This window comes from Thamnophis elegans, chromosome 1 (genome assembly GCF_009769535.1).
Source record: "Thamnophis elegans isolate rThaEle1 chromosome 1, rThaEle1.pri, whole genome shotgun sequence".
Taxonomy (NCBI): domain Eukaryota; kingdom Metazoa; phylum Chordata; class Lepidosauria; order Squamata; family Colubridae; genus Thamnophis; species Thamnophis elegans.
The window spans coordinates 88,375,232-88,398,323 of record NC_045541.1 but is presented as its reverse complement, the minus strand read 5'-3'; the positions used below and the strand labels follow the sequence as shown (position 1 = coordinate 88,398,323).

General features: G+C 36.5%; 1 protein-coding gene across 6 annotated transcripts in view; it reads right to left on the bottom strand.

Moving 5' to 3' along the window:
* MICAL2 (microtubule associated monooxygenase, calponin and LIM domain containing 2) overlaps positions 1-23,092 on the bottom strand; it is a 144,977-nt gene that overhangs the window by 58,476 nt on the left and 63,409 nt on the right. For all 6 annotated transcript variants that reach the window (XR_004255932.1, XM_032223510.1, XM_032223511.1 and 3 more), the window contains 3 exons: positions 14,814-15,000; positions 14,045-14,121; positions 12,325-12,424 (listed from right to left, as the gene is read on the bottom strand). Coding sequence is in view for 5 of the 6 variants with exons in the window: in XM_032223510.1 (XP_032079401.1) it covers positions 12,325-12,424; positions 14,045-14,121; positions 14,814-15,000 (364 nt within the window). In the remaining variant the exon portion in view is untranslated. The remainder of the gene's footprint in view (positions 1-12,324; positions 12,425-14,044; positions 14,122-14,813; positions 15,001-23,092) is intronic.

Here is a 23,092-nt window from a genome sequence, read left to right as displayed (position 1 = left end):
AGCCCAAACTCTTGTCTAGGGCTAAATTAACAGCCATGAAAACAGCTAACATGGAAGCCTACATCTGCTGGTTTGGGTAACTTTAGTCTCTTCTCTCAAGTGCATCTTTGACATCTCTTTAGAAAAACTTTTGGTATAGTTTCTGCATGTCTTGTACTTAGACATTGCTCTTCTCCTTGCTTTGTGATTTGTAGAAGCTAAGCTGCATGCTATCTACTTAATGCTTGTCTTTAACTGCATTTGAAATGGTTCCTAGCTAGCAATAGGTGCAGAAGCACCTGCTTCATTTTTTTTTTACTTCAAACAAATATAAAATTTGGTTTATAATTTTAGAAATGTTTATGAAAGTAGTCAATTAGTATCCAGAGGGTGCTGTAAAATCCTGCCCTACCACACCATTCAAAGATCATCTTATTAGCAAGGTGTAGACAACATTATTTGCATACTGTTGGTTTGATCTTCTCCAGTTCTCCAGCTCATACTCTGTATCCAAACTTAACTCCTATTTTTTACAACAGAATATACAATTCTCAAGATTCTACTTCAACTAATTCCAGGTTTTCTAAAAATACAGTGCTGTTTTTCTTCCCTTGCTTCCTCACACAAATGACCAGAAATGGAGTTGCTTCCTTTCCCTTAAAAAGCTCATCCAATGGAGGAATCTTCTTGCTCCTTATTGAATCTTTAGCATTTGATTTTCACTCTTTTCTCTATGAACATTTTGGGATGAGTTCTCCACATGCACAATTGTGAACAACCATATAATCTTACATATAAGAATGGCAAAATCTAATTTGCCTACTAAAAATAACTTAGGTTTTTTCCCCTAGAATTTCACATTTTTGAAATGTGTCACTACTTTCCAAACATGTATATCCTCTTGAATATGCTTGCCTTCTTAGACCTTATCTGTTAGATTTATGTAGAGAATCCAGTTGTAAAATACATACTGGTAGAACTATATTCTTCATTTTAGCAAGAACATGTGAATATATGCCAATGGATAATATAATAAAAATCATCCAAATAATGCTTGGCCTTCTTTCTATTCTTAGTCAAAATTCTGCTGGAGAAATCTCATTCCAGTCCAATTTTCTTTAAGTCTATGACAACTTGGTGACACAACCACTAGCCTAACACAATGAGGGTGTCTAGTTAGAACTCTTTGCAGCAGAATTCCAGTATCATGGCAGTGGGATTAAAGAATTCTAGTTCTCTACATCATATGCTTCCAAATTGTTTTTAAAGCATGTCCCCAAAAGCATATCCAAATCAGTAGTTTAGGTCAGCCAATATTTGCCAGGCAGGCACGTTTGCTCTATAATATTGGTCTTTCATGCAAAAATGGAAAGAGGAGGCATCTCCCCCCACATAGCAACAGCACTTAGATTTATATACCACTTTACAGCTCTCTCTAAGCAGTTTGCAGAGTCAGCATATTGTCCCAAACAATTTGGGTTCTCATTTTACCCACCTTGGAAGGATGGCAGGCTGAGTCAACCTTGAGCCAGTGAGATTTGAACTGCCAAATTGTAGTCAGCCGGCAGTCAGTAGAAGTAGCCTGCAGTACTGCACTCTAACCACTGTGCCACCGTGGCTCATGATATGAAATATTCTCAATTGGTGCCATGTAGCAGTGGCCTATCAAAAACCTATGGCTTCCATGGCTTCCTTATGCATATCTTACAAATTCTACTCTCCTCAGCAAGCTGATATAAATTCAGAAAAAAATTGTCCCTTGAGAATGTGACCCAGCAATCTGTTATGACTGAAAATTTGATCAGTTTAGTATACTGGGGCCTTTTAAGTAACAGTAGCAGATTTGGAAGGGACCTTGGAGGTCATCTAGTCCAACTCCTGCTCACACAGGAGACCTGTACTAGGGATTCAAACCGCCAAATGGCCAACCTTTCTGATCAACAAGCTCAATGTCTTAGCCACTGAGCCACCTAGTCAGGCTTTTCATACTGCAGAAAATCTGGTTACCTCAGATGGGTAGGAATAAATATGCTTCACACATTAAATATGCTTCACACATTCATTAAATCTATTTTGATGTCTGATACAAATAAAGCAACCATCACAAGGTTTTTAGATACATTATGGAATTATGGACCTTCTAGCTCCAACAAATCTGGAGGTCACCAGGTTAAAGAATGCTAATCAAAAGTAAGTTAATGTCATCTTCCATTAAATACAACTTTAGTCTGATCCTAGAAAAAGCATTGGCTGGAATGTTGAAAAACATTTGGCAATAAGCTCTATTTCATGTATTCAATGTAATCAGCCGAGGGGAGAATCTCAGTCTCTAGCTTCTTTGTGAACAATACAAGTGGCAGTAACAAGAGATATGGTACTTTTCATCTGTTAAGAATCGCAGACTGTAAAACATATGTTTGCACATCAAAACCTTGCAGAGAAATATTCATCAACACAAAGCCCATTTGATAGTATTTAAACTTAATTAGTTACCAAAGATCAGTCCTTCCTACCCCCTTTCAACAAATTAGAAGGCAGAACTCGCTGAATACAAAAATATAGGAAAATCTAAAATGTGTGTGAGAAATACAAGTTGCTATTAGAAATATAAATAGTCCTCAACTTGTGATTACAATTGAGCCCAACATTTCTGTGAAACATTGGTTAGGTGAATTTTGCCCCATTTTATGACCTTTCTTCAGAGGTGGTATTCAGCAGGTTCTGACCAGTTCTGGAGAACTGGTAGCAGAAATTTTGAATAGTTTGGAGAACCGGCAAATACCACCTCTGACTGGCCCCGCCCCCATCTATTCTCTGCCTCCCAAGTTCCAGCTGATTGGGAGGGAATGGAGATTTTGCAGTAACCTTCCCCTGCCACACCCACCAAGCCATGCCCACAGAACAGGTAGTAAAAAAAATTGAATCCCACCACTGCCTTTCTTGTCCCAGTTGTTAAGTGAATCATTGCTGTTGTTAAGTGAATCTGACTTCTTCGTTGACTTGGCATGTAAGGAGGACACAAAAGGTGATTATAGGAGACTGCAACGGTTATAAATATGAGTCAGTTGTCAAGTTCTCTGAATTTTGATCACATGACCATGGGCAAGCTGTAATGGTTATAAGTATGAAAAAATGGTCATAAGTCACTTTTTTCAGTTCCCTTGTAACTTTGAAAGGTCACTAAATGAACTATTATACGTTGAGGGCTACCTGTTATCTCTATATGATTTGGAAGTGTGTTAGAAAAACCTTTTATTAAAAAATAAAATATGAGACTCAAGCATAAATAGTTTGGGGTGTTCTAAATAATATTCTCAAACTGGCTTGCTGAAAGAGAAAATGAACAACATTATATGGTTTTCAAATAATAAATATGGGCTTGCAGAATAATACAAATGTAATAGAAAGTGTTTGTTAGAATAACTTCTATCAAATCAAATATAATAGGCAATTATTACTTTATGTCAAGAAGTGGTTTCATGATAAACGATTAAGCTCACCTTTCTGGCTCTTTGACACCAAATAGCAGGACACAAATGCAGTAATAAATAAGGATTTGAAACATTTAACACTAATGGCAGGTATCCCAACTGAACATACTAGCAATTTATTGTTAAAGTATAAAGAGAATCCTTCCCAAATTGTAAGTCACTTCCGACAATCCAAAGCAAAATATGATTGTATGATTGTATGTTTATATAACCAAAGGTTTAAGGGTGGAGATGTTAAGGCTGGGTTGGAAACAGGGAAATAGTCATTGTGGAAAGAAATCCAATATACACCGGAATTATTTTCTCTACAGTGTGGTCTAATTCAGGAAAAACAATACCTAAGAGACAAAAACCTATGAATGTTTTGACAAAAAATTGATTACACAAAAAAATTAAAGCTCTCCAGATGTTTAACCACCCTGTGTTGCCCTTGCACAGCTGATTCAAATAAAAGGGTTGGCACTGCACCTAGCAAAGCTTTGTAGTCTTGCAGAATCCTGGGAATGGAGGTTTATTGAAAGAAAAAAAAACAGGAAAGTCTTCAAAAGAAGAAAAAAACAAGAAAGTCCAGTTGCCTCCAGAAAAACCACCTTTGAGACACCCATGACCTGGATGACTGAGAATCTCTATAGACTTTTAGGCCATTGAAAGGTTTGAACAAACAAGGAAGATCTCTCTGAGTAAGTACTGTATGAAACTGGAGCTCTTCTAATTAATACTGTTGTATGGGCACTGCTTTAAGTACTTTAGTAAGCCAGTAAATGCAGTGCAAGAGATGGTAGGTTCCCTTCCTCCACTAGAATGAACCAGCGATTGAGATGAACTTACACAAACGGACGAGCAGCTCCTGTAAGCTTAATATTTAACTTCCCTCAACATTACTGTTTTGTAGACAAAGGAATGCTCTGGTCACCCATTTTGCTTCTAAGAATAAAGTTTGGGGAAGATAAGACACTCTTATTGCAATTTATTTTACTTTGTTGGCTGGTGTGAAAATGATTGGTATCTGAACAATGATTGGCTAAGAAATCTCAGCACTTCTTTCTGGCAGGAAGGGACTGTTATGTTTGTTCTACAACAGAGGTGTCAAACTCAAAGCCAGTGGGCCAAAATTGGCCCACTAGGTGCTTAGATCTGGCCCGTGGGGCTGCCCTGGAAACAGCAAAGGACTGGCCCATGGTTCCTTTGCCAGCGAAAATAGAGCTTGGGAAGGTTGCGTGCAGCCCTCCCAAACTCTGTTTTTGCTGGCAGAAAGCTGCAGGAGGCCGTTGCAGCTGAAAACGGAGCTCGGGAGCCCGTTTTCGTTGGCAGAGTGCTTGCGCTCTGACATGAGTGACATCGAACTGGCCATGCCCACCCCAGCCCTGTGAGATCAAACACAACCCTGATGTAGCCCTCAATGAAATCAAGTTTGATACCCCTGTGCTACAGGCTTGCAACATAGAAGTGCCTTTAGCATCATGTTAACTAAAATTATGAAAACCCGATACCCAAGTACTCCTGTGTTTTAGTTCTACAGTCAGAAGACTAGATTTCTGAATTGTAGGTCATTTGCTTAACCCATCATGAGGATCTGAGCCCTTTTGAGCCTTAGTTTCCTGAACACATTTCCTGCTTCTTAAACCCAGTAAACTTTATTAGCACTTATAGTTGCTATTGAAACTAATCAAATTCTCTCATAGCTAAAATGGCAGTCGAAACTTTCATTATCTCTTTCTTTTTTAAAGAAAAAAAATACTTTACTTTGATTAAAGGAAAAAGTGATCCATTTAGTGAAAGTGAAAAGTTAGAAATGTTACCAAAGCCACAATTTCTCAAAATTCAGATGAGAGTCTGCAAAAAATTGTCAGAGTATACTCTATAATTACACTAAAGGCTTCCATCTCCAGATAGGAAGAAAGTGCCATATGGTAGGTTTGAGCACAACATTGTAAAATGTTACTACTCATACAACAAGGTCTGCAAATATCAGAGCACCCACCAGATGGCTTCTTTCTGCCATCTAGTGGTTGCAAATTTTTTATACCGCATACAGGTAGTCTTTGACTTATGACCACAATTGAGCCCAACATTTATGTTGTTAAATGAGAGATTTGTTAAGTGAGTTTTGCCCGACTTTTCTTGCCACCGTTATTAAGTGAATCACTACAGTTGATAAGTTAGTAACCTGATTGTGAAGTGACTCTGCCTTCCCCATTGACGTTGCTTGTCAGAACTATGCAAAAGATGATCACATGACCCTGGGATTCTGATCACATGATAATGAGGATGCTGCAAAGCTCATAACTATGAAAAATGGTAATAAGTCACATTTTTCAGTGCCGTTGTAACTTTGAATGGTCACTAAGTGAACTGTTGTAAGTCGAGGATTACCTGTACTTTGAAGTCATTTGGCAACATTTTAAATGTCTTTCACAAGTGTAGAAAGAAAGCCCACGCTGAGTGTAAGAAGCATTGTACCAAAACCAGAAAAGCAGCAAAGGTGAAACTGTCTGTCCCCAGTGCAGTTTGTTAAAAAGAAAGGAAAGATGCAACAGTATTTAGGAGGACTGAATTTATTTCTTAACAGCCACATTAGAAACTTAAACATCGAATCTGTGCAAAATACAAATTTCCATGTGAAATTCTTATATACACTTTTTTTTTTTAAAAAAAAAAGAACACTCTAACAAAAATGCTTAATTAAGTTCCAGAAACATTTTAAGTGACAAGGAGTAGAGGAAGAGAATTCCCACTGGTACTGCTTAAGAGATGAGTAGATCTACAATAGAAATAAGTAAAGTAGAGAGAAAATTTTCATTCAGATGTCCCCCGTAGCCCAAACATGCAGAGAATTTTTGTTAATCACAGCAAAAAAGAAAAAAAAAGGTACCATTCTGTTAGGACACATCTGCATCCATTCCTAATCTTTACTTTGGGAATCTAAAGGAAGAATCTTTCTAAGATCCTTCAAGTGGTATTTAAAAGCCTTCACTGATATTTTTTAAAAGTATCTTTTTTTTTTTAACATGCTAGGGAGCCACCAAATCCTTCAAAGTGGGAACTAAAGCCATCAGTATAACTCCTAGAAGACTGAGGGTCAGCATATTTAAGAACAGAATTATGGTTTCTGTGTGTGCTAAGCTTTGGCTAATTCCCGATTCATTACAAAACATTAAGCAGAAACTAATCATTAAAAACCAGCAAAAAATTTAACAAAATCCAAGTTGAATATCAAAGTAAGCAGGAAGAGTGGTATAAATTTCTAAAAATTCGGAAGCCAAGAAAAATGGATTTTGTTTAGCATACTCAAGAGACTAAAATCAGTCTTTGGAAATAGGGACATGAAACATAGTTGGACGAGAAAGAATTTTAATAGCATTTGATTTGAGTTTGGGATTCTCTATTCAGAAAGTATCAACTAAGTCATCTGCAGTGCTATTTTCCCTAGCTTCTTTGTACTATCCATTACTTTTATGAATCATACAATCAGACTGATTCCTTCCAATTCCAGAATATTTAGAATTATTCTCCTCTTGAACAAGCAGAGATATTCTTCTTTCTATTCTCAACTCTTATCAATAATTAAAATAAACCTGGTGCATTATCTGTTCCATCCTTTCAGGCTTAATAAGGATGGCAGAAGGACAGGGAAAAAAGCCAATTGTAAACAAGAGAACCCACTAGCAAAAGGCAGAATTCTTTTTCTTATGAAAATAGCCTTGTCTCCTAGAGGGAAAACACACATCTTTTTCTTGCAAATACTGTTTCTCCTCGGGATAGGAATGGTAATAATGTCTTTTTGTTTCAATGTTCTGAGAGACCATTTTGAAAAAAGTAAAATAACATATTACCTCAGGCACTGTATTCGGTGTTTAAAATATGTTTCATAATAGCTTTCTCAATTCTCAGTGAAAAGAAGATGAAACAGGTTTGGGAGGGAGAATACATGGCGTGGGGGGGGGAGGAGGGCTGTTCTGTCTGTTTTGTCCTTCAGGCCTTTAGATTTATAAGCAAAAGCTTGCAAAATATGTAACAATTATGCTGATGTCACAGCAGCATGACACTGCATTTCAGATAAATGCACTGAAATTCCTTAAGGAATGAAATCTGTGTCTTTCCGTTTCTAGACTTAAATCTTTGTATTTGTACCAAATGAATGTTAAAAAACAATCAAGGATTCATGTTTTAAGATTACTTTCTATATAGTTATTGTCAAAATGATTTGTAAAACTAAAAGGCCGTTCCCTTAATCGTTTCCTCCCCCTAATATTTAGTAGACCAAGAGCTACAGTTTAAGAAAATGCAGATGGAATTTGAGCAAAACTTTAATTGTTGCAAAGAAGGAATTAAAAAAAAACCCATAGAAATGCCTTATGATTAAATTTAAATAATTTCTTTAAAAAAAAATAAGTTTGGAATGCATGCAAAGATAAGAGTTGCAATGCAGAGAGGGAAGGAACACTTGGAAAGAAGCAAGCCAGAAGTTTTGGACTGTCAGCTACAAAGCAGGGTAAGTGACCACACAGATTCTTATTTTGTATTTAGTACACAACACAACACAACATAACACACACACACACACTCCTCTAGTATGTTTAAAGACTAGTAGGAAGTATTAGGCATTCATCACAACATGGAAAAAAAGAAGCATAGAAAATAATAATCTTACACCAGAAATGGTTCAGCCAGTGAGGGGCTGTAGCACTGGAATGTTGAAATGAACTAAAGACAATGTAAAATATTGGAAAAAGAAAGTAGTCAGAGCAAGCTAACTGTAAATCTTTGATTACACAGCAGTAGATACATTGCACTGATACTGTAAAGTAGAACAAATGAACAGTAATTGTTTCTGAACAGCCAAAAATATTAAATAACCACATTTATTAAATTTCAAGTATCAATTAATAGTAGTTATCAAAGACTCCTTGAAATAGCAACGGACTTCAAACAATCAACTTCAAATTTGACTAAGCCAAAATAAATGATTCTGCTTTTATCTGAGACTGAATTTGGATTTACATGTACAATATATTGGTCACATCTTTTTTAACCCCAAAGCCACCTCTAACGCTTCCCTAAGAAACCTTCATTGAATGTGCAAATGACAAGGAAGTAACAAAATACCGTAGCCAAATAGAACATGGTTATTTGTGTCCATGTGACTGGATATAACTCAAAAAGAAAATTCTGGCCTTTTTACAGTGATCCAACATACCTTGGGAAATGGTTCAGAAATAGTCCCCCTTAGAGTGAGATAAACAACTGGATAAACAAAATTGTATTGTGTAATGATTATCAGCGGCTTCGAACAGTGTAAATAGACCCTCCTTTTCTATGCATTGCTTTCAAACGATTAGATAATACTGGGAGCATTTGAAGAGTTTCATTGGTGATAAATTTTTGATACACAGTTGAAGTAATCATTAACTAATGATTGTGCAATTAACAAGTCAAATTGTAGGGAAATAAAATATGAACATAATTTAATATTTTTTTTAAAAAATGTAAGGTACACTGAAGCGAACAGTGCAAAACATATTTGTGTTCTATTACTTCTTCACCCTTGAAGTTGCCCTAAAATCATTCATACATTGGCCACTCTGACGCTTCATTCCCTGAGTCTGAGATATGCAATAGCTGAATTGCAAGAATGGCAGTAGATATATATATATATATTTGCAGAGTTGTATCCATCCAACAAGATGCTGCTAGATCAAATTTCCCTTCTCTTACACCTTCTTGAGAATTGGAAACTCTGAAAAAGGTGTTGGGGGGGGTGGGGGCAGGGGGAAAGAACACAAAAAACTGTTGCATAAGCAGAAACTATGTGCTAGGGAGACCTTGAAATAACTAGAGAAGTTTAGTGTGTGTTTGAAGAGAGAGGAAGGGAGGGAGGGAGGGAGAGAATCTCCTAATGCAGGAGGGTTTTATGAGGGATGGGAAGGAAACGGTGGGTTCACACGTTTAGAGCTTGCACATCATAAACTGATAAATGGGAGGGCTGCAAATTGCAAGGGCAGGAGGAGAAATAATATATAGATAGCTGGGAAAACATGGCTAGGAAGCAGAGGAAGGGCAAGCAGAAAGGCAAGGCAGGAAGGGTGAGGAATGGGGAGTCATGATTTTACTAACTGGGAGGAAACAGACAGGCTTGCCCAGAGCCAGACTCAAAGCCATAGTGGGCAAGAAGGGATCAGAGCAGGAAGGTCCCAGAAACTGGTCTTGCAGGAGAGTGCTTTGGAAACATAGGTTGCCTCAGTAAGTGGCCTTTAGAAGTTTATATCGAGAAAAAATATCGAGAAAAACATGGCAATTAGAGGAAAAGGAAATTCAGTGATGCAGCTGCAGGTATGTTGAGACAGAGTAAGGCTCAAATGTGTAATCCCAGCCCAACCTGAATGGTTGTCAAATACCATCTTACTCTGCCTGGACAAATCAGTGGCCACACCATAGGAAGTACAATTGTATGCCAAGAAGAGGGTAGGTAGAGCAGCCTCAAAAGACTAGTTATGTGAAAGTAGGAAATGCTGTTTACAGCTTCCCTACCTCTGCTGCTCATCACTGCAGAAGAGAGGTGACCAGAAAGCCTTGATCCCAGGTCCAAGGGATAGAGGTTGGAGAACCAACAAGCTTTTCCATTGTTAAAAGAAGCCTTGTTTATTGGTACAGCAGTTTCCACAGTCCATACTGGCTTCTGATAATACAATTCCCTTTCCACTCTGTTCTTCCCTGGATCTAGTCCCTTGCTCCATGGCTCATCTGTCAGATGATGCACATTTGGGCATGCTTCTTAGGAATGGAGCAACATTGTGCCTAGGCAAGCTAACAGCAGAACCGAGTTCTCAGTGGGTTCTGGCTTTCTGGTGGCACAATTACTATTATAGCGAGGAGGAACTCATTGGTTTTATTCATGGAGGGGTGTCACACAAACACCTTTGCTGTTTCTGGGGGTTCACAATATCACAGCATTTGAGTAGGACCACCTGAAATTCTTACATGCAAGCAAATAATTATCAGAGCAAAAATTAACCCTCTTTTAAAAATAATTTTAAAAGCCTCTTTTCATCAGCATTGTTCATTTAATTAAAGATTATTGTCATGTACTGTGCTTAGCACTATATTTCTCCATTCTAATGAAATGAATAGGACAATTTTCCAAGTAGGAATACATGAGACTAAAGGGTGAAAATAGAACAGCATGTATATTTAAGAATAATTCCAATGTACCACTTAATCCTTTAACAGGCTGGCTCTAAATTAAATCTTTATTGATGGGTTTTATGAAGTTGTTTCTATTCTGTTTAGTGGTAAGTTAACATTACATTATACAAATAATATTTATGTAATTGGGTATAGAGAACCAGATATATATTCCAGGTGAGCTATTATTTTATCAGCCACAAGTCAAATTGGTTTTAGTTTCAGAAGCTATGATCATCCAAACCGTTTATAAAGTATACAAGCCTCATAGTTGGACTTTATTTTTTACAGCTATTTCCTAAGACTTTGAAGAAGCATGTATTCTTCAAAGATAAATTGGGACAATTATAACTAAAAGGACCCTATTAATTATTTTTATCTTAAATTTATCCGCATATATCTCCTGTGTAAATCTTCTATAATGGCAAAATAAATTTAAGGCCCTATACCTTTTTTTCTCTTTCAGTCCAATGTGGCTTTCATATCAAGTGAATATACTATAATTCTCAGCCATATCCTAATTTCTATGGGACTCTATGGTGTCAAAAAGATCTATAAAGTCAATAACTGAAACATTCCCCCTCTTTCTCAAATTATTCCATTTTTATACTACTCTGATCCTTACAACTTTCAAAAGATGGATTGAGAAAAAGCATCCTAACATAGATACATCTTACTTTCCATATCAACTCTAGGTCATCTCTAATATAAATTAACAAAATTGCTCCTTGATTTGAGAAAAAAATAAATATAGGCTATTGTTGTACTTTGGATTACTTTAATTAATTAAAGTCTAATATTTACTCTTTGAATTCATTCATAAATATTACAGAAAATGCCCAGAGTTCACAAAGGCTCTATCAAAGAGACGTCAATACAACTATTATGGGCTAAGCATACATTGGAACTTTTTTAAAAAAAAAAAAAAAAACGAATGCAGACAGTAGCCCCATAGATAAAGCAAAAGGTAGAAAAAGTATGTGCCACAATCAGTTTTCAAAAAAAACCTCCACGTAGTAAAAATTTGCTATTGCCCTATGTATGAAAGTTCTTCCTTTCACAGTCATTAAAATAAGAATATCAAAATGTAAACATAAAGGAATATCTGTTTTTTTAACGAAAAATAGATCAGTCATGTAATTTAAAAAAAAAATCTATAAACTATCCTTCATATCTCCATGGTCGGGAAATGAATTTGGACACTAACATTCATAATCCAACAACAATAATAATAATAATATAAAGAAATGAATGATTTTATAATTGCACCATGGAGTTCTGGGCTCATTAAAGCACCTGCTGAATTGAAATACTTATATTTGTGCAAAACCCCAGAGCTGTTTGTTTTGGAAATCTGAAAGGCACAACCGAGATTCAGAAGAATTTTAAAGCTAGAAAAATTTCTTGAACAATTCAAGCATATCCTCATATGACAAGTCCACTTCCCTGTAAAAATTGCCAAGTAACTCCTGAAGCACAAAAAAGAATGGCATGCTAAAGCTTAGGAGTTCATACAAGTAGATATAGTTGTATGCATTGTCCCTGAAATGAAGTCTGGTTGTGTGCAGGAAACCATGCATCCAGTTAGAGAGGCGTCTTGGAAGGTCAAGCAGATCCCTGGTCACCTTAAGAGGCCAGCATAGAGCTTTCCCAAAGAATGAAGGCAGGATACCTGGCGACCGGTCTTCTGAGCTGCTACTAGTAGCAAAAGCACTTTCTGAGCTAGTTTCTTCGCATATGGGTTCTTGATGCCTCTGAAATCCTGCTTCCTCCTTTAAAGAGAAATAGGGTGTTCAACTTCAATATTTCAAATAAAGAAAAACAGTTATTGTCTACATTTGTGACCTGCCACGATTCAGAGACTCTCTAGAGCAGGGGTGTCAAACTCAGTTTCATTGAAGGCTGCATCAGGGTTGTGTTTGACCTCGGGAGGCCGGGTGGACATGGCCGGCTTGACATCACTCATGTCGGGGGTGCTTGTAGTGGGTGGACCTGGGAGCATCCATTGTTTCCAGCGAGATCAGGGAGAGTGCCATACCCTTGTCCTCCAGAGGAGCCTCACTGTTCCTCTCAGGCCCTCTGCAACCCTCTGTGTTTTGTCTGCAACAACTTCCTGCAACCCTCTGCCAATGAAAATGGAGCTTGGGAGGACCGTTTTTTCCTGCAATGGCTTCCTGCAACAGTTTGCCAGCGAAAATGGAACACAGCCCTCATGAGCTCTGTTTTCGCTGGCAGAGGTACTGCAGGCCGGTCCTTCACTGTTTCCAGGGTAGTCCTGTGGGCCAGATCTTGGCTGGATCCGCCCCACAGGCCTTGAGTTTGACACCCCTGCTCTCGATTGCAAAATATTTCTTTGCAAGGTAATCTCCAAAAATACAATCTATTTTATGTCAGGGCTTCAACTTAGAAAAGGATCACCCTGATGGCCAACCAACTCCAAAATAAGTAAGAGAATATTTTCCATTGAGTTCAAGTTATAAATAGATCTCAATTTTCAGAATCAAGCTAGATATAAAGGTCATGTCTTATCTTATCTTATCTTTTTTCCCTAGTGTCTTCTTTCAAAAACTAATAAAAAGCCTTAGAGAGGCTGCAAGAAAGATAGAATGAGAATGCAAAGGATTTTTAATACTTTCTCATCTTGATACATAGAAAAAATGGCAGCCAAGGGAAAGAAAGCATGTAATTGAGGTTAGTTTCTTTCTTGCTTATCACCATATGTACTACATTTTCCAGTCAAAATTGAAAAAACATTAGAACATAGGTGAAATTCAGCAGGTTCTGACAAGTTCTGGAGAACCAGTAGTGGAAATTTTGAGTAGTTCAGAGAACCAGCAAATACCACCTCTGGCTGGCAAAATCCCTCCACCAAGAGTCGGGAGGTAATGGAGATTTTGCAGTATCCTTCTCCTGCTATGCCCACCAAGCCACGCCCATAGAACCGGTAGGAAACAAAATTGAATTTCACCACTGCATTAGAATGTATTTAATATGAATAGGGTAGGAAAATAACAGTTGGGCTTGTTAAAATAATAGAACCACCAGAAATCTCATTGGTGCTTCGAAGTTCAAATAACAATCATTTGCAATTCTTACATATTTTAGCTCTTCCTCTTCAGCATGTGGCACGAAGACATACCTTGATATAAATGTTTTAAAGCTAGGGTGGCCCACAGACTGAGCGAAAACATCTCTGAATGTATCAGTTCAATTCTGCTGAGTGACACATTTTGGATATCCAGTGATCACCCCTATCTAATTCAAGTGCAGAGGAGTCTCTGATAGAATAACATATATGGTTTCCCTTTTATGTATCACTTCCAATGAGCTGGAATTTGTCTCTTTATAATCTTCCTACTCTCTGTCATACTTTAGTAGAAATATATATATACCTTTATTTCCATTCTTTTCTTTCTGTGCTTATTCTTTGTTTTACATTGTGCAAAATGAAGCTTGCAGTAAAAATTACCTGAAAAATAAAAGGAATGCCATTAGATTTTGTTCCTTCCCCCATGCAATCTGTCAGTTAGTAAACCCGAAAGATGGAATGGAGGAATGTAAAGGTAGTATACCTTCAAATTTAAGTTATTTTAAGTGACTTTGTTTAAAACCTTTTGGAAAGCAGTGGTTTCATTAAAGAAAAGTCCTTTATATGAGGAAGGTTTATTACCTTATTCTAGCAACTGAATGGTCTTATCTTGGGATACATAAGCCTTGGCAAAGTGGCTAAAATACCACATGTGATAATGAACATGCTATCCTTGCTTGGTTTCATATAACCTCCCTTTTACCATTTAGTTTAATCTTATCTAGGAACATACAATCAAAATATGCTTAGAGTACATCGTCTTGACATCAATATGTAACTATTTCTGAGGGGTCCTTGATGTTCTCTGGACTTGGTTGTTTCCTTGCAGATGTTTCCTTACCTAAATTAGATAGCATCATCAGTGCTAGTCCTACTATCCAACTATATAGTCCTTCTACTCCTACTATCAGTGTGATAAGCACTGAGGATGTTACCTCGTTTAGATAATGAAATATCTGCAAAAAAACAACCAAGCTCAGAGAGTATCAAGGACCCCCTCATTTCAACCCTGAGCTACAAATATTCTCCTTTATCGATAAATCACAAAATACTTTATTGTAGATTTGCATTACCTTCTTCTGCATCAAAGGTATATGTAGCCAGCCGGAGAGTGGTTGCACATATGATACATTTGAAACATTCTCGGTGGAAGAAGTGGCCTTCTGCGCTCAATTGTTCCATGACATAAACTCTTTTCTTGCAGAAATAGCAGGTTTCGCTTCCACCTATTGTCTGAGGAAATTCTCTTTTCAAAGATCCCTATTGAAAACATTAAGACACATTGGTAGTATCTGAATAGCGTTTGTATAATTGTTTAATTTCATCACAAAAAAGTTCTTTCAGAAGGAAAGCTAAGAGTTTAATCAAGAACAGGCTCTCTTGATTTGCTTGACGATGATTTATATTGCTACTTACATTTTTTTTTAAAAAAATCAGAGCTCTTTTATGTCATTTTGCATTTTCTTGCCAATTAGCTAAATTCTGCATCCTGGCAATATATTGTATGTTTAAAAAGTATACAGGTAGTCCTCAAATTATCACTATTTGTTTAGTGACCATTTGATATTATGTATGACTATTGTAGCATCCCCACATGATCACAATTTGGACACCTGGCAACTGGTTACATTTATGATGGTTGCAGTGTGCTGGGAGTCAGGTGATCACTTTTTCTGACCTTCTGACCAGCAAAGTCAACGGGGAAGCCAGATGCGCTTAACAACTGTGTTACTAATTTAACAAATGAAATGATTCACTTACTATTGGTGACAGGAAATGGGGCAAAATTCACTTAACAACAGAAATTTTCAATTGTAGTTGTAAGTCAAGGTCTACCCATAGTGTCATAGCAAACCATGCATTTAGTGGGCTGTGTTTAGACTGCTACCATATAGAAGTAGTAGTAATTCAGTAGCAGAGGTGGATTCCTTCCGGTTCGACCGAGTAGGTAGTAACTCGGCCTACCACGCCCCCGAACCGGTTCTCTCGGCACTGCCATAGGCACCGCCATCTTGTTTTGGTTTTTTTTAGTACTGTGTATGCGCGCATAGCACACATAGCACATATCAAGTGCACATGCGCAGCATGCCCCTGAGCGAACTGGTAGTAGGTAGGCTAAATGGAGCAGGCTTTCCATATGTGGTGTGAGTGCCCGGATGAAGCTATCTACAGCTAGGGACAAGACCTTGGCAATTGAAGAGCCAAAAGCTCTGGAATTAACTCCTACCAGCAGCCTAATCAGCCTCTGTTATACATTTGACAAGAGCCTGGATGCAGTCAAATACTTTGTTCAAAGACCCAACCCAAATATTCAAAGCTCTTTACATTTGTCTGATGAGTGTCATCTGCAATGATTTTTGGTTCTATAGGTGGTATTTGGTACAGGTTCGTAAAGTACTCCAATCTTTTTAAGGCTATGTTCAAATACAGAATCTGCTGTATGCTCAACATACTATACATAAAATAGCTAATTAACTAATCTTCTTCAGATTTCCAGTATCTTTATAGAAATAGTATTATGCACATTTATACAGACACAAATAAAAAGCACCACTTCCAATTTTCTTAATGTGCTAGACTAGAGTTGGGGAGCAATAATGTTTTTCATATTTTATTCAATATAATATAGCTAATTTTAATATTATAATTTATATTATATTCTGCATATCTGTATAAACTGAAAATTAATTTGAATGAATATTTGCTTTGAAAGCCTCTTGTTAAAAGGCAAATGATTTGTAAAATCTGAGAATAAACTATTTTTGGTAGAAAAATGGGATAGAGATATTTTAGCTAACTGAAAAAAGGGAAATATTTTCTGGAATTGCAAGCACATATTTTTGAAATCCGACTACATGAATGCACACACACACACATACACGGAACATATTAAATGTTATCAGCAAATTCTAAATTACTTTGGGCTACTTACGCTACATCTTATTCAAAGTGCAATACATATAAAGCGACTCAACATAACCAGGGAAACTATGCATAATTCAGCATTTTGATGGGCTTTGGAAAAGTCAATACTGTTATCTATAAAAAGGCTCCACTGTTTTCAACCCTTCAAAAATGGATACATTTAATGAATAAGATATTAACATTATCATCTTCATTATAATGAGTTGCACTCAATTATGTGTGGGTTAAGGCTTACCAATTGTAAAGATGCAGATAATGGATTAGGCTTGTGATCATTCCTGTACAGATTGACAAGGATTTGTGCTACAGCATCTATTCCATGAGACACCTTCCCTACTGTCATCTAGTATTTAACAAGGCCCGAAGAAGAGGAGAGGAAAGAGAAAAGGTGGAAAATGAAGAAATCTTGCCTTAGAAATTACAATTTAAGGAAAAGCAAAGCAAAGAAAAATAGTGAAGCAAAGGTGTACAAGCTCAAAGTAAAAAAAGAAGAGAGCTTAATAATGGAATGCCAACCCCACATAAATTCTAAACATTTATCCCTTACTATACAAAATATAAAATCTGTATAATACCATATGTTGACAATCTGCCACATCTCTAAAATCTAAGATTGTATGAATATCTGGAACAGATGAGTTTGTGTATATGCATACATTCAAGCACACTCTTCTTGACACAAAAGGCTAGAGAATTAAGTGAGAGCTGCATTTAATTCTGGGCAACTTGTTAAATGGCAAATGAAATAATGAAGGTAAAATGTTAAAGCAATGTTAGTCATAATATTACAGTTGTCGGCACATATTCCTTTTGACTTCTCAAAAAAGGAATAGAGACTTTTAATAATTTGCCTTATAATGCAAACATTTACAATTATTATACCAAATAAAAATGCAAGAAGTATTTTGTAAAAGGAGGCATTCCTGATGAATGTGCTTAAGCATGTTTTCAAAAATGCATGAATTATAAATAAAGGGTAAGTTAACAACACCTTTTTTTGATCCTTTGAAGCAAATTATATCTATTGACACTATTCATATCAATGCTTTCATTTACCAGACATCAATCATGATGGGAGCTGGTAAAGCAACATACTTTTGCATCTTAAAATGATAGACACATCTTTATTAAAAAGGATGCAAGTTTGCCAAAAATGGGATTGTCTTACAAAAGCACAATTATTTTTGTCTGTATTTTATATAACTTGCTGTTTATTAAATTTTATTATTAAATATTATTCAACTTTTAAAAAAAATAGACAGGTTACTATCAAATATTTAAAATGTAATATGCGCAATCACTATCACCACCACCATCAGTGAATGGCTGGTATAAGAGTGTTTCTGCATGCTTTATTACATGAAGTGAGGGTTGAGTAAGTCAGGAGAAACATGAAACTATTATGAACACAGTGGGAACGGGATACTTAAGAAACTTATGATCTAGGAGGAAAATAAATGATGGTGGTCTGAGTGCCGATTTGAGTGAGCATTACGATAGAAATATTAAAGGTAATTTAGTTATAAAGATAGAATTAATGAAGATCCATAAGAAAAAATGAATAGATTGAAAGTAAGAGGAAAACTAGGAAAGAATGATTGAATACTTTTTCATCAAAATGAGCACTGTGAGAAGATTAGTATATGAAACAGGATTTGGACGTTATAGAAACTAGGTTGATTTGCAAAGACTGAAAATGGTTTCTGTGTAAACTAGATATATCTGTATTTCCCTTTCTTAGGTTACTATTTCTTATTTCTTTTCTATGTTTTGCATTCCTGAAAGTGAACTGTGGGATGCATATACTCACATGCATTAAACTATGTTTTCAAAGCACTATGTTCCTGAATGTTAGGCCCCAAGGAAACAAACTGCATTATGGTGTTCTATAATGTGTTAATCCATTCTTTCTGGATGAAGTTAGGAAAACAGAGCTGCAATAGGATTAAGGATGAGACATTATCCCCCCCCCCTCCTGGGTTTTTTGTTATATAAAAATATGTTTCCACAGTATTTTTGTGTTCCTGCTGCTTCAAAATCATAGTCATCATGCTACTTTCTGACAACTGCTATTAGAGAAAATTCTGAGGATTATAAATAACAAATTGGGAACCCATCTGGCCCTGAAGCTCACCTGATAATAAGCACAATTTTATCTGAATAGCAAATATACACTCATCCTTTTCTCACTGTTTATGGAGCAAAATTATGTGATTTCCATTTTTTTCAGTCCAAGTTTCAAAATAGTTTTTTAAACAGGATAAGCCAAATTCAAGTTCGGGTGCTATTTTAAAATTCTTTAATACTCCCATTACTTTAGCATTTTTTCAAATAAAATATAGCACACACAAACTGTTCTGTTGCAATGTTAGTGAAAGCCAATGTTGCACAAGCTTTTTTTTAGTGACAATATGAAGCTGAGAGGAAACCTGTTAAAGAATACCTTTTCAGAAAGAATAACAGAGGAAGCAGAGTGTATAGATGAAGAGGAAGCAGCTGAATCATGAGATGGCAGACAAGTGGGAGATGGGAGCTGAGAATGGGAGAGACCTTTAGTAGGAAGTGGATTCTGTGTAAAGCAGAAAGAGGAAAAATGGTCCCAAATTATTTACCTGCAAATGCATGTTAAATTATGGAATTTGCCAACATGCATTAAATTACCTAAGAACATTCTGTTACAGCCAGAAGAAAAAAATATTACAGCCAAAACTAAGACAAACATATTGGAAAGAAATCAACATGTTGAAATGGCCCATATCAGTTTGTGACAGACTATGAGCAAATTTCCAAATTTCTTTTTTTTTAAATCACATTTAATGAAATGAAGCAAAAGGGTTATTTAGCCATGAGCTAGCCCTCTTAACCACCAACACAGTTCCTCACCAACTTTGCATTCTCTGCTTATTTATTCACCTTGGGGATGTCAATGCAACCAAACAAGGAGGCCAGATGAGCTGCTTTCTCTTTAATGCTCTTTTTATGAAATTCTCTATTGGCTACGGACTGAGCTTTTTTCTGTGGCAACAACAGCAAGGAGAGAACAAAAGTTTGAGTTAGGGAGAAAAAGTAGAAATGATAGTACAAAAGGTAGCAGTTTGGAGAGAAAAAAAGATTAAGTAACAAAGAGAAAGAAGGCACAGAAACCCAAAGCACTGTTATGTATACATGGAGTTATCTGGAATAATTAAAGAGAAAAAATATTATGTGGGATTCTTTATGGAAAACTTTGTGCCTGATGTCACCCCAATTTGCACTTTTTTCTGGTGCATCTCACCAGTTGATGAGCTATGTTGCTCTTCCTTTTAAAAATTGTAATGTGCTTTTAAAAAAAGATTTTTTCCAGGGATTACATTCCACGAATTGTGTATGCACAGCAATCTCTTAGATGTCTCTTAGTGCATCCTCACTTTCTATAGCCTGGCTTTGAAATGTCTTGAAGGCTGTTGGTTAAAAAGGGGGAGCCAAATCTTTGCTTGATAAATAAAATTAACAAATATTCATGCAGGACTTAAGGAGACTTTGATAAGCAATTTGGCTTAATTGCTCTTACAATTGTTTCCCCTCTGAGACAGAAGGCAGGGAACTTTCTAGTCAAGTTTCTCCCAAGTTTCATTAATCAGTCTAAGGTGTATGCAATGTCAGTGCCATGTAGAAAACAAATTGTAAAAAGGTGAGGGATCTGTGAAAGGAACAAAAGAATATGTTTCATGATTACAGCAGCTAGGATTCCATGGTTCAGAACTGTCCTATATGATTGAATGTGTTTTTAGTAGCACAGGAAGAAACCAGAAGGGAAAAAAGAAGAGGAAATAGAGGAAAGAACGTCACCTGATTAATTTTTTCCTCCACATCCTGAAGGCGCTGAAGCACACCAGAGAGTGCAAGGGCAGCAGAACAGGAAGAGGCAAGAGTTTCAGAGATTCTAGACTTCGGCTCGCTTGGTTCTATGCATCTCAAAGGCTTGGCCAGTGGTTGCTCATCAGACAAAGGCTGCAAGGGTTTCCTGACAGAGCAGTCCATCTTAGCTATGGCCTGAGACTGGGAAACACTGCAAAAGAAGCCAGTGGTCTCTCTTCCAACCAAGGATATCTGCATTGAAATTGGCTAAAATAATCAAAATATATCCATGCAAATGGGCAACTAATCACATAAACACAAGGCAAATAATTTATTTGGAATAAAATTCCTGTAACCCAATAGTCATAAACAACACACAGCTGATTATTATAAATTAGATTTCCATTGTCTAATTCTATACTAAAACGATCCTCAAAAATTATTTAGCTTTTTCTGACATTCACCCAGGATAGAGAATAGTGGTGTGAAATTTTGTTAGGAGCTAAATCATTGCTACTACTTCTATACTATATCACTTCTTCAGTATATTTCACATTGTTCTAAAATGACTTTCTAGGTTGTTTTGGAATGTATTAATGGGCTTATTCCTAGCATCATCCAATCATGCTCTCCAGCAATCAAGGGTCTCCCCCCACCCCACCGAATAATGCCTACCTGTTTCTTTAATGGGGATGGCAGATTATTGTTTGCCTCCTTGGGTTTAGCAAAGCGAGGATTTATAGGAGATTCAGAAGAAAGAAGAAAGCCTGGTCTATTTACCGGCTCCTTAAATTAAAAAAGTGGAGAACAGCCAAGAAAAGAACATTTTAGAATTAGAACAGAAAGTGAGCATGGAGAAGAAGAAAGAAATTTTAAGAAGAATCACCAGCAGCAACATTTTAAAAATTTGTGAAGTTATTATAATTATATCATCATTAAATTGAAAATTTAATAATCTCCTCTAGAATCAGATGGGTACAAACTGGATTAGTAGTTAGTATTAAAATTTATAGAGCATTAGTTAGGACAGTGGGAAGGAGAAGATTAACCTTTTTTCTGTACTTAGGTCCCAATTAAAATCATCCCCCGAAACCTCTATTCAAACAAATATGAAAGCCAATGGAATAAAAGTCTACACAACTAACAAAATTGGAAGGAAATTGTTTTCAAGGCATATGTAATATTAAATGTTTTGCTTTAAACAATAGAACATCATAAATAGGGTTGTATGTTACTAACCTACAGGACTTATAAACAAGGTAAGATTGAAGTATCAACATCAACTGAAAGTCAACTAAGCAAATCATAAATTAAATCCATAAGTTTTCTGTAGAGCTCACAGTTTGTATAATCTTCAGACTGAAAGCTAAACAGAAGTCTAAGCAGGCTGAAAATCTGGCTGGAGTTCTTTGAATTAGGTGCTATTCAAATATCTAAATTCAGGAAACTTAAAAACCTCTAAAGAGAAAAGATAATATTTATAAATTACACACAATAAGCATTGACTCTTTAGATTTTTCACATGGATGGCCATTAGAAACATCATTACTATCTCTCCAGTCAAGCCAACTCTGTTTCAAACCTGATGACTTCTCTCTACCATATGCAACCATCATTTATTGTTGGAGCAGCTAATACATTTTCTTCATTTGAACAACAAATTGTCCAGAATTTTAAAAACCACAATATTCATTAGTCCATTGCTTCTTGTCTTGACCTTAGGTGCTTTGGAGAATAGGTTGTCTCCAGGGGTGGGTTCCGGCAGGCACTACTGCCGGTTCACTCATGGGTGTGTATGGACGCATGCGCAGTACAATAAAAATAGTTCTGTGCACGTGCAGAAGCAAAAAACAAGATGGCGGCACCAATCAATCAATCTTTATTGATTAGCCCTTGGGCCATATCAAAACACCAAGTTCCAGAGACAAAAACTACAGTTTAAAATGAGATTGAAACCGACCACAATTTAAAATGTAAATGGAAGTACAATTTAAAATATAATCAGAATAGAATGCAATAATTTAAGATACAAATTAAATATGCTTAAAATTATATTACAATGTCACCCCTATATCTACCCCATCTTTCTTATAATCTACCACGTTCTGCTGCACCAACTTTGTCCTTATTTCCATCAACTTTACAGTAAATTTGGCAATCCATTTCACCAAATGCAAATTAGTACCTAACAAACAATGTTGCAAAAAGCGCTCTTTAGGTGCTGGTATAAAAGATCCTACCCAACTGATGTTCCCTCAAATCTGAGTACAGGGGGCAATCAAAAATTACGTGGGACATTGTTTCAACTTCCCCCGTCCCACATAAACAGACTCTTTCACTTGCAGGGATCCCCTTATACCTGCCCCAAAGCATGTTTGTTTGAAGTTGGTTCAATCTCAATTTGGAAAAAAATCTCCTTATGACGGGAGATAAAGGCGAAGTTAAATATTTTTCTATTTTAAAAATTTGTTTGTTTACTGATAACCAGGGGCAAACTTTTGCTGCTGTCACTTGTGCAATGTCTGATTGTGCACTTAAATCTCTGTGCAATCCAAGTTCTGATCTGCCTAAGATCGTGCTGCTGCCAGTT